General features: G+C 39.9%; 1 protein-coding gene across 1 annotated transcript in view; it reads left to right on the top strand.

Annotated features, from left to right (window-relative positions):
- Positions 1–19,458, top strand: part of pspc1 (paraspeckle component 1) — a 118,473-nt gene that overhangs the window by 64,797 nt on the left and 34,218 nt on the right. The window contains exons 2-5 of the mRNA XM_084389960.1: positions 12,997–13,298; positions 13,426–13,521; positions 13,622–13,818; positions 14,079–14,163. Coding sequence (XP_084246086.1) covers positions 12,997–13,298; positions 13,426–13,521; positions 13,622–13,818; positions 14,079–14,163 — 680 coding nt within the window. The remainder of the gene's footprint in view (positions 1–12,996; positions 13,299–13,425; positions 13,522–13,621; positions 13,819–14,078; positions 14,164–19,458) is intronic.

Here is a 19,458-nt window from a genome sequence, read left to right as displayed (position 1 = left end):
CTTAAAGTTTGTCTCAACGAACTTTCGCATCTAGTTATTAAGTTGGCTTGAGAGAGCCAACATATTGAAATCCTATTTAAACTTATTATTATTATTATTATTATTATTATTATTCTTACTAAAAAATCTGACTCAAACTCCTCCTAGAGCTTTAACTCTACATACTCCAAAATCGGCTCAGACACTCAAACAGATCTGACTCGGTGTGCTCTATCTTTTCAGACTGATCGGACTTACGGTTTTCCTAAAAATGACGATCAAAACTCGGAAAAACTCCCATTGACTTAACATTGGGCATTCTAAAAAAATTCAAACTCACCAACCGACAAAAATTTAAATCTAAATCCCTTGAAAACTAATTCAAACTGCCATTCTATATATATTAGCCAATGAAACTCATTTAAACTAATAAACTCTAATCTCATACACTTATAAACTAATTAACTTAAATTTAATAACTAATTAACTAATAAACTCATGAATTCATAGACTTATGAACTCTTAAACTCATAAATTAATAAATTCTGAACTCTAAACTCATTTAAACTTATAAACTCTAAACTCAAAAACTTGTACACTTATAAACTCTAAACTCATAAACTCTGAGTGTGTGTGTGTGTGTGTGTGTGTGTGTGTGTCTGAGTGAGTGTGTGAGCGAGGTAGTCTGTGTGTGTGTGTGTGTGTGTGTGTGTGTGTGTGTGTGTGTGTGTGTGTGTGTGTGTGTGTTTGTTTGTATCTATCTAACTTATTTATATATCTATCATAAACTTCAAACTACTTTAAACTACTTTAAACTTCAAACCAATTTAAACTTCTTAAGTTTAAAGCTCCCAGCTCCCAAGCAACTCCATAGCAACCAAACTTGAGTACCCTAGCAACCGTTTTGCAAGACCTATATCTCTGTATCAGAACATCGTATAGAGATGAGGTTTGGCTCTTTTGACTCATGCTAGCAAACAGCACTTCCAACATGCTACATATGCTAGCAGTGAATAGCTACATGCTAATAGCGATTAGTTAAGTGTTAAATCATGCCAAGATCATGCTAAGAACTCTATAAAAACTCCATAGTAACCATCTGTGATAACTACCAACCACCTAGTAACACCATATCAACCGCCCTGAATACCATAGCAACCCCCCAGAACACCCTAGCAACCGCCTAGCAACCACCCAAAAGACCCTAGCAACCGCCTAGCAACCACCCAAAAGACCCTAGCAACCACCCAGAATACCCTAGCAACCACCCAAAACAGCCTAGCAACCACCCAGAACACCCTGGCCACCACCTAGCAACCACCCAGAATACCTTAGCAACGCCTAGCAACACCATAGCAACCACCCATAACACCCTAGCAACTGCCTAGCAACCACCCAGAACACCCTAGCAACCACCCAAAATACCCTAGCAACCGCCTAGCAACCACCCAAAATACCCTAGCAACCACCCAAAAGACCCTAGCAACCACCCAAAATATCCTAGCAACCACCCAGAACACCCTAGCAACCGCCTAGCAACCACACAAAAGACCCTGGCAACCGCCTAGCAACCACCCAAAACACCCTAGCAACCACCCAAAATACCCTAGCAACCGCCTAGCAACCACCCAGAATACCGTAGCAACCGCCTAGCAACACCATAGCGACCACCCATAACATCCTAACAACCGCCTAGCAAAAAACGTTCCGGTCCAAACTTTCTCAAGCCAACTTAAAGTTTGTCTCGACGAACTTTCGCATCTAGTTATTATTATTATTCTTCTTACTAAAAAATCTGACTCAAACTCGTCCTAGAGCTTTAACTCTACATACTCCAAAATCGGCTCAGACACTCAAACAGATCTGACTCGGTGTGCTATATCTTTTCAGACTGATCGGACTTACGGTTTTCCTAAAAATGACGATCAAAACTCGGAAAAACTCCCATTGACTTACATTGGGGAGTTCTAAAAAATTCAAATCCAGATTCAAACTCACCAACCGACAAAAATTCAAATCTAAACACCTTGAAGACTAAACCAAACTGCCGTTCTATATATATTAGCCAATGAAACTCATTTAAACTAATAAACTCTAATCTCATACACTTATAAACTAATTAACTTAAATTTAATAACTAATTAACTAATAAACTCATGAATTCATAGACTTATGAACTCTTAAACTCATAAATTAATAAACTCTGAACACTTAAACTCATTTAAACTTTTATAAACTCTAAACTCAAAAACTCATACACTTATAAACTCATCAATTTATATACTTATAAACTCTAAACTCATAAACTCTGAGAGTGTGTGTGTGTGTGTGTGTGTGTGTGTGTGTGTGTGTGTGTGTGTGTGTGTGTGTGTGTGTGTGTGTCTGAGTGAGTGTGTGAGCGAGGTAGTCTGAGTGAGTGTGTGTGTGTGTGTGTGTGTGTGTGTGTGTGTGTGTGTGTGTATCTATATAACTTATTTATCTATCTCTCTCATAAACTTCAAACTACTTTAAACTTTAAACCAATTTAAACTTCTTAAGTTTAAAGCTCCCAGCTCCCAAGCAACTCCATAGCAACCAAACTTGAGTACCCTAGCAACCGTTTTGCAAGACCTATATCTCTGTATCAGAACATCGTACAGAGATGAGGTTTGGCTCTTTTGACTCATGCTAGCAAACAGCACTTCCAACATGCTACACATGCTAGCACTGAATAGCTACATGCTAATAGCGATTAGTTAAGTGTTAAATCATGCCAAGATCATGCTAAGAACTCTATAAAAACTCCATAGTAACCATCTGTGACAACTACCAACCACCTAGTAACACCATATCAACCGCCCTGAATACCATAGCAACCACCCAGAACACCCTAGCAACCACCCAAAATACCCTAGCAACCGCCTAGTAACCACCCAAAAGACCCTAGCAACCGCCTAGCAACCACCCAAAACACCCTAACAACCGCCTAGCAACCACCCAAAAGACCCTAGCAACCACCCAAAATATCCCAGCAACCGCCTAGCAACCACCCAGAATACCCTAGCAACCACCCAGAAACCCTAGCAACCGCCTAGCAACCACCCAAAAGACCCTAGCAACCGCCTAGCAACCACCCAGAACCCCCTAGCAACCACCCAAAATACCCTAGCAACCACCCAGAAACCCTAGCAACCGCCTAGCAACCACCCAAAACACCCTAGCAACCGCCTAGCAACCACCCAAAAGACCCTAGCAACCGCCTAGCAACCACCCAAAATATCCTAGCAACCGCCTAGCAACCACCCAAAATATCCTAGCAACCGCCTAGCAACCACCCAAAAGACCCTAGCAACCACCCAGAATATCCTAGCAACCACCCAAAACAGCCTAGCAACCACCCAGAACACCCTAGCAACCACCCAAAACAGCCTAGCAACCACCCAGAACACCCTAGCAACCGCCTAGCAACCACCCAAAAGACCCTAGCAACCGCCTAGCAACCACCCAGAACACCCTAGCAACCACCCAAAAGACCCTAGCAACCGCCTAGCAACCACCCAAAAGACCCTAGCAACCACCCAAAAGACCCTAGCAACCACCTAGCAACCACCCAAAACACCCTAGCAACCACCCAAAACACCCTAGCAACCGCCTAGCAACCACCCAAAAGACCCTAGTAACCACCCAAAATACCCTAGCAACCACCCAAAATACCCTAGCAACCACCCAAAACACCCTGGCCACCACCTAGCAACCACCCAGAATACCTTAGCAACGCCTAGCAACACCATAGCAACCACCCAGAACACCCTAGCAACCGCCTAGCAACCACCCAAAAGACCCTAGCAACCACCCAGAACACCCTAGCAACCACCCAAAAGACCCTAGCAACCACCCAAAAGACCCTAGCAACCGCCTAGCAACCACCCAAAAGACCCTAGCAACCACCTAGCAACCACCCAAAATACCCTAGCAACCACCCAAAATACCCTAGCAACCACCCAAAACACCCTGGCCACCACCTAGCAACCACCCAGAATACCTTAGCAACGCCTAGCAACACCATAGCAACCACCCAGAACACCCTAGCAACTGCCTAGCAACCATCCAGAACACCCTAGCAACCACCCAAAATACCTTAGCAACCGCCAAAAATATCCTAGCAACCGCCTAGCAACCACCCAGACCATCCTAGCAACCACCCAGAATACCTTAGCAACCACCTAGCAACACCATAGCAACCACCCAGAACACCCTAGCAACTGCCTAGCAACCACCCAAAAGACCCTAGCAACCACCGAAAATACCCTAGCAACCGCCTAGCAACCACCCAAAATATCCTAGCAACCGCCTAGCAACCACCCAGAACACCCTAGTAACCACCCAAAATACCCTAGCAACACCCTAGCAACCATCCAAAACATCCTAGTAACCACTCATAACACCCTAGCAACCGCCTAGCAACCACCCAAAAGACCCTAGCAACCACCCGAAATATTCTAGCAACCGCCTAGCAACCACCCAGAATACCCTAGCAACCACCCAAAACAGCCTAGCAACCACCCAGAACACCCTAGCAACCGACTAGCAACCACCCCGAATATCCTAGCAACCACCTAGCAACCACCTAGAACACCCTAGCAACCACCCAAAAGACCCTAGCAACCACCCAGGACACCCTAGCAACCACCCAGAACACCCTAACAATCGCCCAAAATACCCTAGCAACACCATAGCAACCACCCATAACATCCTAGCAACCGCCTAGCAAAAAAACGTTCTGCTCCAAACTTTCTCAAGCCAACTTAAAGTTTGTCTCGACGAAAAAATTCAAATCCAAACCGACGTTTTCACACACACAGACACAAAGGGCCTGACACCCCTGCGTTTCTCTCCCTCTCTCTCTCCCTCAGAGGATTTATATTATCGAGCAGCCAATAAGTAATGGCCTAAAATCTTCATAGCAACCACCCAGGACACCCTAGCAACAGCCTAGCAACCACCCAGAACACCCTAGGAACTGCCCAAAATACCATAGCAACACCATAGCAACCACCCAGAACACCCTAGCAACCACCCAAAACAGCCTAGCAACCACCCAGAACACCCTAGCAACCACCCATAACATCCTAGCAACCGCCTAGCAACCACCCAGAACACCCTAGCAACCACCCAAAATATCATAGCAACCGCCTAGCAACCACCCAAAACACCCTAGTACCACCCAAAATACCTAAGCAACCTCCTAGCAACACCATAGCAACCACCCAGAACACCCTAGCAACCACCCAAAATACCTTAGCAACCGCCTAGCAACACCATAGCAACCACCCAGAACACCCTAGCAACTGCCTATCAACCACCCAGAATACCCTAGCAACCGCTTAGCAACACCATAGTAACAACCCAGAATACCCTAGCAACCGCCTAGCAACACCATAGCGACCACCCATAACATCCTAGCAACCGCCTAGCAAAAAACGTTCTGGTCCAAACTTTCTCAAGCCAACTTAAAGTTTGTCTCAACGAACTTTCACATCTAGTTCACACTGCAGTTCTATATACTATATGAGCCATTGAGACTCAATTAAACTAATAAACTCATCTATCTATTTCAAACTATTTTAAACTTTAAACTACTTTAAACTTCAAACGAAATTAAACTTTAAACTAATTTACACTTTGATCTACTAACTTTACTTAATTTAAACTCAAACTATAAACTCATACACTTATAAACTAATTAACTTATAAACTCATGAATTCATAGACTTATGAACTCATAAATTAATAAACTCTGAACTCACTCATTTAAACTTATAAACTCTAAACTCAAAAAGAACTCTATAAGAACTCCATAGTAACCATCTGTGACAACTACCAACCACCTAGTAACACCATATCAATCGCACTTAATACCTTAGCAACCACCTTGCAACACCCTAGCAACCGCCTAGCAACACCCTAGCAACCACCCAGAACACTCTAGCAACTGCCTAACAACACCACAGCAACCACTCAGAACACCCTAGCAACCACCCAAAACACCCTAGCAACCACCCAGAACACCCTAGCAACCACCCATAATACCTTAGCAACCGCTTAGCAACCACCCAAAATACCTTAGCAACTGCCTAGCAACACCATGGCAACCACCCAGAACACCCTAGCAACCACCCTAGAACACCCTAGCAACCACCCAAAATACCCTAGCAACCGCCTAGCAACCACCCAAAATATCCTAGCAACCGCCTAGCAACACCCTAGCAACCACCCAAAACATCCTAGTAACCACCCATAACACCCTAGCAACCGCCTAGCAACCACCCAGAACACCCTAGTAACCACCCAAAATACCCTAGCAACCACCTAGCAACCACCCAAAACATCCTAGTAACCACCCAAAATACCCTAGCAACCACTTAGCAACACCATAGCAACCACCCAGAATACCCTAGCAACCGCCTTGCAACACCATAGCGACCACCCATAACATCCTAGCAACCGCCTAGCAAAAAACTCTCTGGTCCAAACTTTCTCAAGCCAACTTAAAGTTTATCTCGACGAACTTTCGCATCTAGTTTAACTTTTAAATGGATACAGAATACAAAGCTTAAAACAAAATCACAAAACTTTGGCACAAAGTAGTGTAATAGAGCTTAAAGCACCACCAAAAGCAAAATTTTTAAAGTGTCATCTTGAGGGAAGAAAATGAACGTCAGCAGTAGGGATGTTAACCCTCTGAGGTCGGCAAACGCGCCCCCGCGTTTTGCTGGATTTTTTTCACATAGCAGCAACATAAACTTAAAAAAGTCCGTCATTTACGGTCATATTAATAAAATAAATACATGATTATAAACTATAGAGGGTCTTCTTTTTTTTGTGTACACTCACATTAACATCAAAACCTTGTTTTTATTTTTAAATAAATAAAATAAACAGGGTGCGCTTCCAGCTCACTCTGTCTCCGCAAAAATCTTTCTGAAACAAGTCTGGAAAATGAACTGAAACTCAGCTAATACTTATCACACAACCATGAAACATGCGTCTAAAGAAAGCTTTAAATTTCTACTTTTAAATAAAACAATTCACATTCAAAACAAATATTCTCCTGCAATGTAATCTGTAAGAAACTAAAGAGAAGTACAGTTTCTCCCGTCTCACCTAATTATCGGTAATGAGTTCACACCCACTCGCAGAGCGCGCTATTCATAAGATAATGAGCTGATGTGATCTATGCAAAATAAGGTAAACGCCCCCTGAAATGCCTTAAAACCAGCCAGTTTCATTTATTCACTTTCCTGCGCTGTTGGAAGATGACACGAGTTCAAATTTTGCTCAGAAGAAGAGCAGGACTCTGACGACGAACGTTTGTATTTTGAGCGACGAACGTTGAGCGACTTGATCCAGCCGTGGATAATATTTCGGGTAAGTCTTTTTAAATTTACTTGCATTAGTTGACACATGTTCGCATTTATGAGGAAAAAACAATATTACGTGACAGTTCTCCATTATGGACGCGAGCGCTCTGAAGCAGCACTAAAAGACTTTCAAACTTTCACAGAGACTTCAAAACAGAAAGCACAAATCCATTCTTTAAAACGAATTTCGTTTTGTTTTAATTGTATCTTAATTTTAATATTATTTTCATTAACAAATTTCCTGGATTTAATACATAAAAAGTAAAAAGGCTAGCAATCACAACATAAGGTGCTTGAACTGGAGATCATCATGAACCAGACCGTAGCCTACTCGCCTCGCAGGTCTAAAAAATGTGAAATATATTTACAGAAAGCTGGTTCTAAACAAAACCATCCAAAACAAAAAACTATGTAGCCTAATAAATGTGCATTTCTCTGGTGCGTTCACTAGCCTACTGCGAAGATCGCGAGTCAATAGCCTATCGTCAACTTCATCTTTGCCAGAAGTTAATAAACAATTAAAATGTCTTATTGCAATATTTTACATATTCATAATCATTATTTTTGCTGGATCTTTGAGACAGCTTTTTAGGTTTATTGCGTTTTGGAAAAGAGCTCTTCACGTACAACACCGTTTCACTAAGGCACAGCGGCCCTTCAGCACATAAGAGAAAGAAAAAAAGAGAAAAAGCACGGACTTACTAATTACGAAACTTTGATGTGGTTGAACAGGTGAAACAGTCACAAATTCCTCAGCGCGTCCTCCTCTGATTGCTGTGTTCTGACTGAAAAGGTACGTGCAGGAGCACATGCGCAAAACGTAGGTTTGTAAAATGTCCTTTTTTTCAAAATGACATATGATAAAATAAAAATAATTCATTTATCATTTAACAAAACGGTTTTGCGCATGTGCTTCTGCGCGCACTATTTCGAATTTACGTAACGTTTTTGACGACACGGGACCATGGGCTGGGCCACTCGGAGGTTGCTTCCGGGAATAGTAGGCTACTGCCCTACAATATTAAAAGTCGCATATAATTTATAACATATTATTGTTTATAAGGTTATAGTGTGCGTTATTTGTTTTCTCTTTAACTTCTTTCAGCTCTTTTCATGTTTGGGGGGTCGGATTGTACAAGTTACTTTTGTTTATCGCTCACAATTGCTTTGTTTATAACAGACTGATTATTTTTTTTATTTTGGTCACATTTGATTTGCTTAGAGCAAATTTAGAACATTATGTTCCTCCACATAGAGGAATTACAATAAAACAGATTGAAAAACAAAACCTCCTCTACTTCTTTTGTTCAGGCTGCGATGGGCCATTAGTCATTGGGGGGGTGTCTATGTCACACCCCTGGTCTGAATCTCATTAATATTTATAGCCATTACCACTCCCATGCATAAACCTCTTCTGACAAAAAAACTGTTTTACAACGTTTAAATCAATGTATTGTTTTATGAGAACGATTAGGCAGGATGATTTTCACATCATTTTGAAGAAAAAATCCTAGGCAACAACATCCATTTGTCAAAAGTCTTGTGGACACATATTTACTATATGTTATGTGGTTTTATTTCAGCAACTTTCATTTTTATTTTTTCAAATAACCACGCATAAACATTATTCTCTAAAAAACACAAAGATTTACAAGCATGTTGATCAGATATGATGGTAGCCCTGTTTGTGCTTTATAGAGTGAATTTACACCTTTGCCATTAACATGTTTATAAATAACTGAAAAAACAACAAATGTCAGAGCATGTCAGAACACCTCCAGGGCCCAGAAAACCCCTCAGACTCCAGAGGGTTAACCGATGACCGTTTGACCGATGGTTGACCGTATCATCGTTAACCGATCAAAGTTGTTGGTAGTCGGTAAAAAAAAAAAAAGTGATCTCTAAATTAGGCTATTATAGACAGTGGACTAAACGCTACTACAGTTAGCCATCTCATTCCAAGATTTTTTTGTGTGAAGTGAACAAATCCCTCACACTCAATTTTTTCATAACTCGCCTGTTTGTACTTAATAAACCAATAAAAAACATTTTGCGCGAGGTCACAGCGTTTGGGTTCGCGCGCTCACAAGGTTTGCGAAAAGTAAAGGCTACAGGCTAAAACACTCGAGGTTAGAGCCAGAGCAGACGACAGGATGAAGCGTGCAAAGAAAAGTAGTGTGTGGGACCATTTCACCAAAAAGAATGACACAGATGTAAGTTGCAACTTGTGTGATACAGTGCTTAAATACAGTAGTAGCACATCATCTATGATGTAAGGTAATGATGATCATCATCTTTCTTTATTATTGTTAGCACTACCTCAAACTAAAGCGGCGTCTCTTCGGAGCTGTCATTTTCTTAAATGAGCCGCGGCAATGTTTCAAATGAGCTTCTAACGCTAGACAAACGCCTTTATTTTCAACGCGATCACCTTGTACCCAAATCATTTCGAAACTAAGGAGCCATTTGTCCTCCGATTACATACAAGCTCCTCGGCGCCGCGTCTGCGGGACTCATGTTTCGCACTGTAGGGGATTTTAAAAAAGTGACGTGAGTGGAAGGGCGGCAGTGTGTGTGTGTGTGTGTGTGAACGGGAGGCAGAGCGGCAGAGAGATGCGACAGAGTTGCGAAATTGCAGGCGCGGCTCGAAATGGCTGTTATTTCAAATAGCGTAGCATATTTTAAACTAACCGGTTAACCGGTTTCAACCGACTAATGAGGCTCGGTGGTCTGTCAAGAAATTTTTTAGTTTTCGCCATCCCTAGTCAACAGCTTCAGTGAGGTAACCTTCACAGGTTTCTAAAAGATCTAAAGGGACTTTCTTACTAACAATCTCATTTGTAGGGCATCACTTAAAAAATAATTCAAAATCTGTTTCTTTAAAAGCATGTGTACAAGATGAGAACTTTACACCTTGGGTAATTTTTGGATTTCCACTTGAATTTTTCCTACCCAAATTTAAAGTAAAAAATATGTAAAAAATTAAGCTCAAATATGTGATATGTAGCTAGAACACCAGCACCTCGATGTCCTTTTTTTCCACCCATGGTTGCAATCAGTGACTGGATGGACTACCGTGAAGTCGGAGGTTGGGGTGTAGGTCAGCTCCGTCTTTAAAATATAGATGAAGATTTGGCGCAGTAGGTTGTAGGGCTCATAATCTGTAAACGTGTTTATAGTTTATTTTAGAATACAATTTGAATCGACAAGACACTTGTTTTCTGTGTTGGCTTATTTATAAATATAATATGTATGTATGTATTATATGTATATGATCCATTTCTTATGTGTGTGTGTACACACACACACACACACACACATATATATGAATACTTAAGATGTAAAAGCCTCAGTGCCATCTGAAACTTTCTTCTAGTTTGATCATTTTTATCAAGCTTGTATGTTTATGTTCAGTTATTTCACTTTAATGGCAATGAAAAGGACCTATTAATTGTCATTAAAGTGAAATTACTGAACCTAAATATACAAGCTTGATAGAAATGCTCATTTTAGAAGATTTTTTTTTTTTTTTACATCTGAAGTCTTCATATATACACATGAATGTGTGTGTGTATTGTATCCGGCCTCAGTGTATAACCTACTGTTCACTGTGTGTGTGTAAATATATACATACATACATACACATACACACACACACACACACGTGTATATATATATACACACACTGCTTGTGATATTGCCATCCATGAATGAATCAACAGAGATACACACACACACACACACACACACACACACACACATACTATTGATTCATTCATGTTTATTCATTGATGGTAATATCACAAGCAAATAAATGACTTTTTCCTTAACAAAAATCAACATCTGTCATTGTTCACAGGTTTGTGTGTGTGGTTTTTTTTCTGAGGTAAAATGTATTGGCCAAATGATATTTAACTTATTTGAGAAATTACACAAAAGCTCTCGACAAAGGCGTGATCTGCGAGCAGCTGACCGACGACTCCTCTGAATTGTGAGCACGAACGACGTAAAAACGCAGACGAAAGCCGAAAGAAGAACTAAAAACATTGCTCTAAGTTGGTCAGTAGAATGGGTTCTTTAAATTTTCGCGCTGATGTGACCGCGCATGTTACATGACAATACCAATGTCCGGACTCCATTCATACTACCCGTATTCATACTATATAGAACGTACTTTTTTAACGGTCGCGAAGTACGTTCTAATTTAAATGTAGTACCTACTCACATAGTACGCGATTTCGGACGCAGCTGAAAAATAATCTCCAAAATTTTCCCGCCATTTAGAATTTTCTGAAAAATCGACTTTTTCGTACTCCTCATAGTCCGTTTGTCAAATTCACTTGAAACTTGTCATGCATCATCAAGGGACCCTCATGGCAAAATGTTGTCAAAAGAATTACGATCGGTGATTCACGCTCACCATGGGACGCCAAAACGTTCAAAGTAGAAGGGGCCACTTTCACTAAAATGGCTATAACTCTTGAAAGCATTGAGATATTTTCACCAAACTTGTTATACTCGTGTACGAGCTCATTTTGTGGTCACACAAAAAAATCCACAGCGATTCATCACTTGGTGGCGCTATAATACGAAAAAGGCATAAAACAGCTTATAACTACGCTACCGTTAGTCCGATTGACTTGAAAATGGGCATGCAGTGTCTTTGTCCAGGGTGCCATGCGTTTCTAAGAGGACATTGGCGTATCTCAAAAAACATGGCCGCCATTAGCCAGTGAAGTTTGAGCACCTATTAGACGAGGTTAATGAAGGTTGATCGGAACAAAACACGGTGGGCATGTTCAATTCATGGCCCTAGAGGTCTGTTCGAATTTTGAAAGAAATCGGCCACTAGATGGCACTAACGAGTTTTATGTCTCCGTAATCACGTGGTGTTTCACACATCCACACAATATGCATATCATTTGATAGATCTCCTCATTCTGGACAACTTTGCCTCAAGAACCACTGCTGTCAATCAAATAATTTGTTAAATATTTGTGATTATTTGAAAACTCTTTTTCGAACTCCTCATAGGGCGTTTGTCCGATTTGCTCAAAACTTACCATGCATCATCTAGGGACATTCATGGCAAGAAGTTGTCAAAAGAATTTCGATCGATGAAACTGTTTAGCAGATATATTTTTTTATATATATATATTTCTGGTATGGCCCATTGTGAGTAACATTTCTATATATTGTGTGCACAAAGTAGAAACTTCACAAAACTCTACATATGGAGTACAACTGATTTTGAAGAAATGTGCCAGGTTTCAAGGATTTCTGATGCTCAGAGGACTCACAGTACATTCTATCAAACATTTAAACTGAAGATGAAGCCTTTAATACTACTGTTGTCCACAAGAGGGACAATACATCTTTTTAATCTAATCTTTATCATTATCCAGCATTAGCTGATAAACAAATGTTTAAAACCATAATTTTTTTCAAAGAATTAGGGTGAACTGGTACTATAGATTGATATTTTATGGTTTCAGGCCTACATTTCGGTTCGGCCTAGACCCCAACAGCATAGTTGGCATGAAGATCTTAAATGCTTGAACCCCGTTAATTGCTGCTTGCAGCTATATTTTCAATTATCACTGTTTTGATTATTCAGGAGACAAGGACACTTGCAGAGATTGCTAAGGCTGAGCTGGACGGCACGGTGCTGGGGAACAGGCCCATCCGGATTCGTTTTGCCACACATGGGGCTGCACTCACAGTACGAAACCTCTCACCAGTGGTGTCTAATGAGCTTCTTGAACAGGCCTTCTCACAGTTCGGCCCAGTTGAGCGGGCAGTCGTGGTGGTTGATGACCGAGGACGACCCACAGGCAAGGGGATTGTGGAGTTTGCCAATAAGCCTGCTGCCCGAAAAGCCTTGGACCGCTGTGCAGATGGAGCCCTTTTGCTTACAATGTAATAACTTTTCATTTTCACAGTATGATCTGTGTTTATCAGTGATTGACCTGTCTGTATATCAAATATGTTAAGTCAAGTAAGAGTTTTGACATGGAATTTTTTTTTCTTCATTTTTGTCCTTCAGGTCCCCTCGTCCAGTCATTCTTGAGCCAACAGAACAGTTTGATGATGAAGATGGTCTATCAGAAAAACTGTTGCAAAAATCAGCGCAGTATCATAAGTATGTATTTAGATAATTGAGATTAATTGCATTCCATATGCATATAGTATATCTAAAGAAAAAAAAACTTTTAAATTAACCACAAAAATCTGCAATACAGGGAACGGGAGCATCAGCCACGCTTTGCACAGCCAGGCACCTTTGAGTTTGAGTACTCATCTCGCTGGAAGGCTCTGGATGAGATGGAGAAACAGCAGAGGGAACAAGTGGAACGCAACATACAGGAGGCAAAAGAGAAATTGGAGGCTGAAATGGAGGCTGCCAAACATGAGCATCAACTCATGATGATGAGACAAGGTAGTATGCAGTTTTACAACATATTAGTTTTCTAAAAGAGCCACTTATTTTGCCCACCACTATGTTGTGAGGGAAATACTTAAATATTTGGATATAAAAAATGTTTTTGCTTGAAAAGGCATAAATTGTAATGAGGACAACATGAGTACACAATGACTGTGATCTCCCACAACCAGTGTGTTGTCTCGTTTCCCTCCTTCAGGGAACAGTACTTATTCTTAACTTTGTCATTGTTAATATTTGTGGACTAATACCAACAGATCTCATGAGACGTCAGGAGGAACTGCGACGCTTGGAGGAGCTCAGAAATCAGGAGCTGCAGAAACGCAAGCAGGTTGAGATGAGGTGTGCTTTTATTCCTTTTTTATTATTATTATTCCACATTCCCAATTTTTTTTCCTTTAAACAATTTGCAAATTAAACTTTTAATATCGAAGTGTCAAAATAGGAATGATTTGAAAGCCTAGAGTCTGAACTTTACAATAGGGCTGCTCGATTATGTAAAAAATCATAATCACGATTATTTTGGTCAGTATTGAAATCACGATTATGTAACACGATTATTTCACATGACTTTGGGATCGTGTTGCATTTATTAAAAAGACACCTTTAAACAATTCTTAATTTTTTAATTTGAACATTTATTGTACTTTTTAAACTATTAAAATAAATAATATAACAGATAATACTTCAAGTATTTTAATTTTCCCGCAGGTCTACCACTTATAATGCGGGAAATTTCCCCACAAACATTGATTCACTTTAACAAGTAGATTGTATGAGTAGCCTAAATTACACAGATTGTAAAATCAAATCTATCATTAAAACTTGAAAAGATGCAATTTCACAAACCGCGTGAGTGTTCAGCGGTGCCGCGTCTTCTCTCTCTGTCTCTCAAAATGGGTTGGACAAGGCAAGTGTCGAAACTACACTCTCGCGTTTAGGAGTCGGGACATGATGGAATTGTCACTTGCACAATCGGGCCAGTAATGCATCGTAACTAAAGTTGATCATTTTCACTTCTTTAAGTCTTATCAGTTTAAACATTCAAGCTGAGAGAGTTTACGGCTTCGGGAGGGGCGGAAGTGCGCGTACGCGTGTCATTCAGAACACAAGACAAATTAAGAATCTTCTTGCAAAACAGAACATGGCAAAATAATCGTTTTTTCTCGATTGTACTATTTTGGTGATCGTTGGGAGCCGAAATCGAAATTCAATTAATTGCACAGCCCTACTTTACAATGAATGTTGCCAATTTGATTAACTTTTAAGTAGTGCCAAGTTGCAGATAAATAAATAAAAATCATCATTTGTGAAATACTTTTTTGTACTATGTATGTAATGCGTCAAAAACATCTTAGAGCTCAGATAGTCGTGTCATATGTCATTTAAGAAAAAAAATAAAAATAATAAAATGCCATAAATTTGTGTCCTCGCCACGGCCAAACCGTTTGAGATATCAAAAATCCGTCCGCAATTTAGCATCCTCAATGTCTTGACTTCATGCTGACCGAGTTTGGAGGCGAATGGATGAATTCCCTAGGAGGAGTACATATATTTCCACAGCAAGCGTTTCCAAACAACCCATAATTGCCGACTTCCTGTTGGGCTGGCATAAAACTTAGAGCACGAAAGTTGTTCGGCCCGATGAGATCTATATGTGTACTGAGTTTCATATTATTACATGCAAGTGTGTTTGATTTATGGACAAGTGTTCGGATCCCGTTCCAGGGGGCGCTGTTGAGCCCCCCCTGCCACGCCCGGGTACCAGCTTCAGCCCGGCTCTGATGGCCGCGGGTTCTGACCTGTGTGCAAAGTTCCAAGAGTTTTCGAGCACGTTAAAGGCCCCAAAAGCCCCTGAAACCTTGAAAAACAAGAATTTAAAACAAATCTCACTCAAAAGACAAATCCCCCCACAACTCACACACACAGAGGCAGAGAGAGAGGGGGAGAAAATCCATATTCAAACCAAAATATCTGACTTCCTGTTGGACGGAGCTAATGACTGTAAATTAGACAGTTGTCCGGCTCGATGAGAACAATATACATACAGAGTTTGGTGACTTTACGTAAAACTAAGCCCCCATTTTTGACTAAAGGTGGCGCTACTGAGCCCCTCACCATGCCCGTTTCTGAAACTTTGCACATGTCTACTAGGTAATAAATGTAATGTGTCTGTCGAGTTTCATGCAATTTCAAGCATGCTAAGAGTCTCAATAGCATCAAAAAATAATATTAAAGTTCGATGCATTGCCATGGCAAGAGTATTAAAGATATCAATAATCCTTTCACAGGTATACATCTGCTGTGCGTTTACATTATACACGTAAAGTTTGAAGCAAATCGGGTAAAAATAAGACAGTGATTTCAAAGCATTTTGAAAGTGATGTACTTCCTGCTGCCTGTTGGTGGCGCTATAACTTTGACTCACAATAGTCACATCTGTGCGATCGGCCTCTTACAACGAACATACTGCTGAAGTTTAATCAAGATCAGTTAATGTATGCAGAAGTTATAACACACTTCCTGTTTCCATTATTCGCCATAAATTCGTTTCCTCGCCACGGCCAAACCGTTCGAGATATCAAAAATCCGTCCGCAATTTAGCATCCTCAATGTCTTGACTTCATGCACACCGAGTTTGGTGGCGATTTAATTAATTCTCTAGGAGAAGTGTTTCAAATTCCACAGCAAGCGTTTCCAAACAACCCATAATAGCCGACTTCCTGTTGGGCTGGCGTAAAACTTAGAGCACGAAAGTTGTTCGGCCTGATGAGATCTATATCTGTTCCGAGTTTCATATTATTACATGCAAGTGTGTTTGATTTATGGACAAGTGTTTGGATTCCGTTCCAGGGGGCGCTGTTGAGCCCCCCTGCCACGCCCGGGTACCAGCTTCAGCCCGGCCCTAATGGCCGCAGGTTCTGACTTGTGTGCAAAGTTTCATGAGTTTTTGAGCACGTTAAAGGCCCCAAAAGCCCCCGAACCCTTAAACAACAATAATAAATATAGCTGCGAGCAGCGATTGCGGGCCCAAGCCGGTGGCACCGCCACCCTGGTGCCTTTAGTTACACTAAAGCCACCAGGGTGGCGGTGTCACCGGCTTGGGCCCTCCATCGCTGCTCGCAGCTATATTTATATATATATATATAATATATATATATATATATATATATATATATATAAAAATGTAAAAAAAAAAAATATATATATATACATTATATATATGTAACAAAAAATAAATAAATAAATATATATATATGGCGAGGCGAGGAACGGGCAGAGAAGAGCGAACGTTTTTGGACATTCATCATATTGCATTGGTTTTCATTTCTTGTCCTCAAACCGAGCACTAATCTGTTTATTTTTAAGTCACACATTCTCTATTGATTAACCTGTTAACCGTTGCCAGTGCGCCCGCGCACTGAAGCGTTATTTATTTATTTAATTCAAAATTACTATCAGATTTAATGTTATACCTTGACAAACTATACATAATTAAAAAGATATAATACTCAAGTTTCAGTATTTGACCACTATTGTATTCTGAGAAACTCATAGTGACAGTTATGTCTTAATTTGTGTCAGGAGTTATGAAATGAAAAAATGAGTCGATACCTTTAATATGAATTATGCGCGTCAGCCGCTTTCATTCATAAAAAACTCCGTGCTGTCGTCATGACAGCGATACACAAAACAACGTCCCTCAGGGCTTTAGCTCAAAAATGTGCAGATTTGGAGAAATATTGATAGATTCTCATAGATTTACATCATATTTCTATAGACAGGAATAATATTTATTGAATTTATACCCAAATGCGTCGATGTAATCTTTATGAGCATTTGGTATTCCGATACTGTGTTTTTTAATTCATACCAATAGCCTGAGGGCGCTACATGCACAATAATAGTCCATATATGGAACATGAAGAAGAGCCATGACCATGTGACATTCCAGGACGTCACTGATACACACAAAGCTAACGAGATCGCGCTGTAACATGCAGATACAGATGTTTTGAAGACAATAAACATGATTGCACTGATATTTGAGTTACCTGTGTTTTTCAAGCCATGCCAGGTATTTTCATAATAATAGATTATATTTATAATGTAATGCTAATCTATATAGACTATCATTGTGCAGAACACTATCCAATAGTATATTTTCTGTCTGATTTTTTTTTTATCTGAAGCCAAATTAGATCACAGAAGATTATTTAAAATACTCAACGTGCGTTAAAAAGTAAGTTTAGAGCACAAACATGGTTTTAATCTCATAAATTGTCGTGTATTGATGGTGTGCTAAGCTAAAATGCTAGCTCGCCCTAGGTGCACCTGCTACCTAGAAGTTATACTTTTATTATTTTTTGAATGCTACCTGAAATGTGTCTTTATTCAAGAAATGCATTTGATACAGTTTAAAATGTGGGGTAAACTTTGAGAAAAGAAATTAGGGACTGAAACCCTATGAATAGCCTGTGAATAGCCAGTCGTTAGTAGCTATAATGCAGACAAAAGAAATGCATATTTCGAGCCATAACCAGGCTGGAGAGGTGTGAATGTGTGCAGGGGGAGACTGAGACTGAATGGGGATCGTCTGCACCACAAAACAATAGAGACAATATACTGGATAGATGGTTAGAAGATGACAATAAACATCAGTAGCATTCGACATGGTCTTGAAAAACATTTAACTAAATACAGAGTTTTGGACTTATTATCTTCAGATTTTAAACATAGAATGTTTAGACATATGGCTTTAGCTGTAGTGCATTTCTAGATTGCTCCAGTGCCAACTTCAATTTTATTTTCATGAGGATGTTTCATAAAAATTAATTTCTAATAATTTTACAAAACTTTGAAGCTATTTATAACAATTTTTGTCATTATGACAATAATTAATTCTACATTTACAATAAACTGCCAGGTGTCAGCTTTCAAATGAGATCATACTTGTGCTTTTAATGCAAAGGGTTCATGAACTGTATCTGTTTCAGTTTGGGTATGTCATTTCTGGGGATTTTTCAAAAGTGGGGTTGCAGCTTAACAGGTTAAAAAAGACAATCAAATGTATTTTTTAATGGTAGTATTATTTTATACAGAAATAAATTATTTATAATTCAGATGAGAATAAAGTTAGTGTTAATTAAAATTGTAAGGAAAACAAATATATTGATCTAAAATCTACTATCATTTGCTGCAAATAGGTTGACTATTTATATTTATCATTATATTTTATTACGGCTGTAATGAACCGGCTGCGATGTCAAGATTGCAATGCTGGAATGCACAGTGTGTGTGTGTGTGTGTGTGTGTGTGTGTGTGTGGCGTGGGCACGATCGAACAGTGGAAACATAAAAACATAGGCTACTCCGTCGGTTTGTTCATACAGGACATCATTTAAACTGCACTGTGTTTACTTATATTTATGTACACTCGCAATAAAACACAACATTGTGCTTTTGTAAAAAAAACATTCAAGCAATCCCACCCCCGAAATGGCGCTATTTTTTAAATGAAACTAAAATGCTCACGGCTGCATGGGCAATAACGCGTCTACAGCGAGGAACGAGCAGAACAGAGTGAATGTTTTTTAGTTCATTCCTACTGGACGACCGTATTTCACTTTCGCTTTTA

The sequence above is a fragment of the Rutilus rutilus genome, assembly GCF_951802725.1.
Source record: "Rutilus rutilus genome assembly, chromosome: 2".
NCBI classification, from domain to species: Eukaryota; Metazoa; Chordata; class Actinopteri; order Cypriniformes; family Leuciscidae; genus Rutilus; species Rutilus rutilus.
This window is presented reverse-complemented; position numbering and strand designations above follow the sequence as displayed.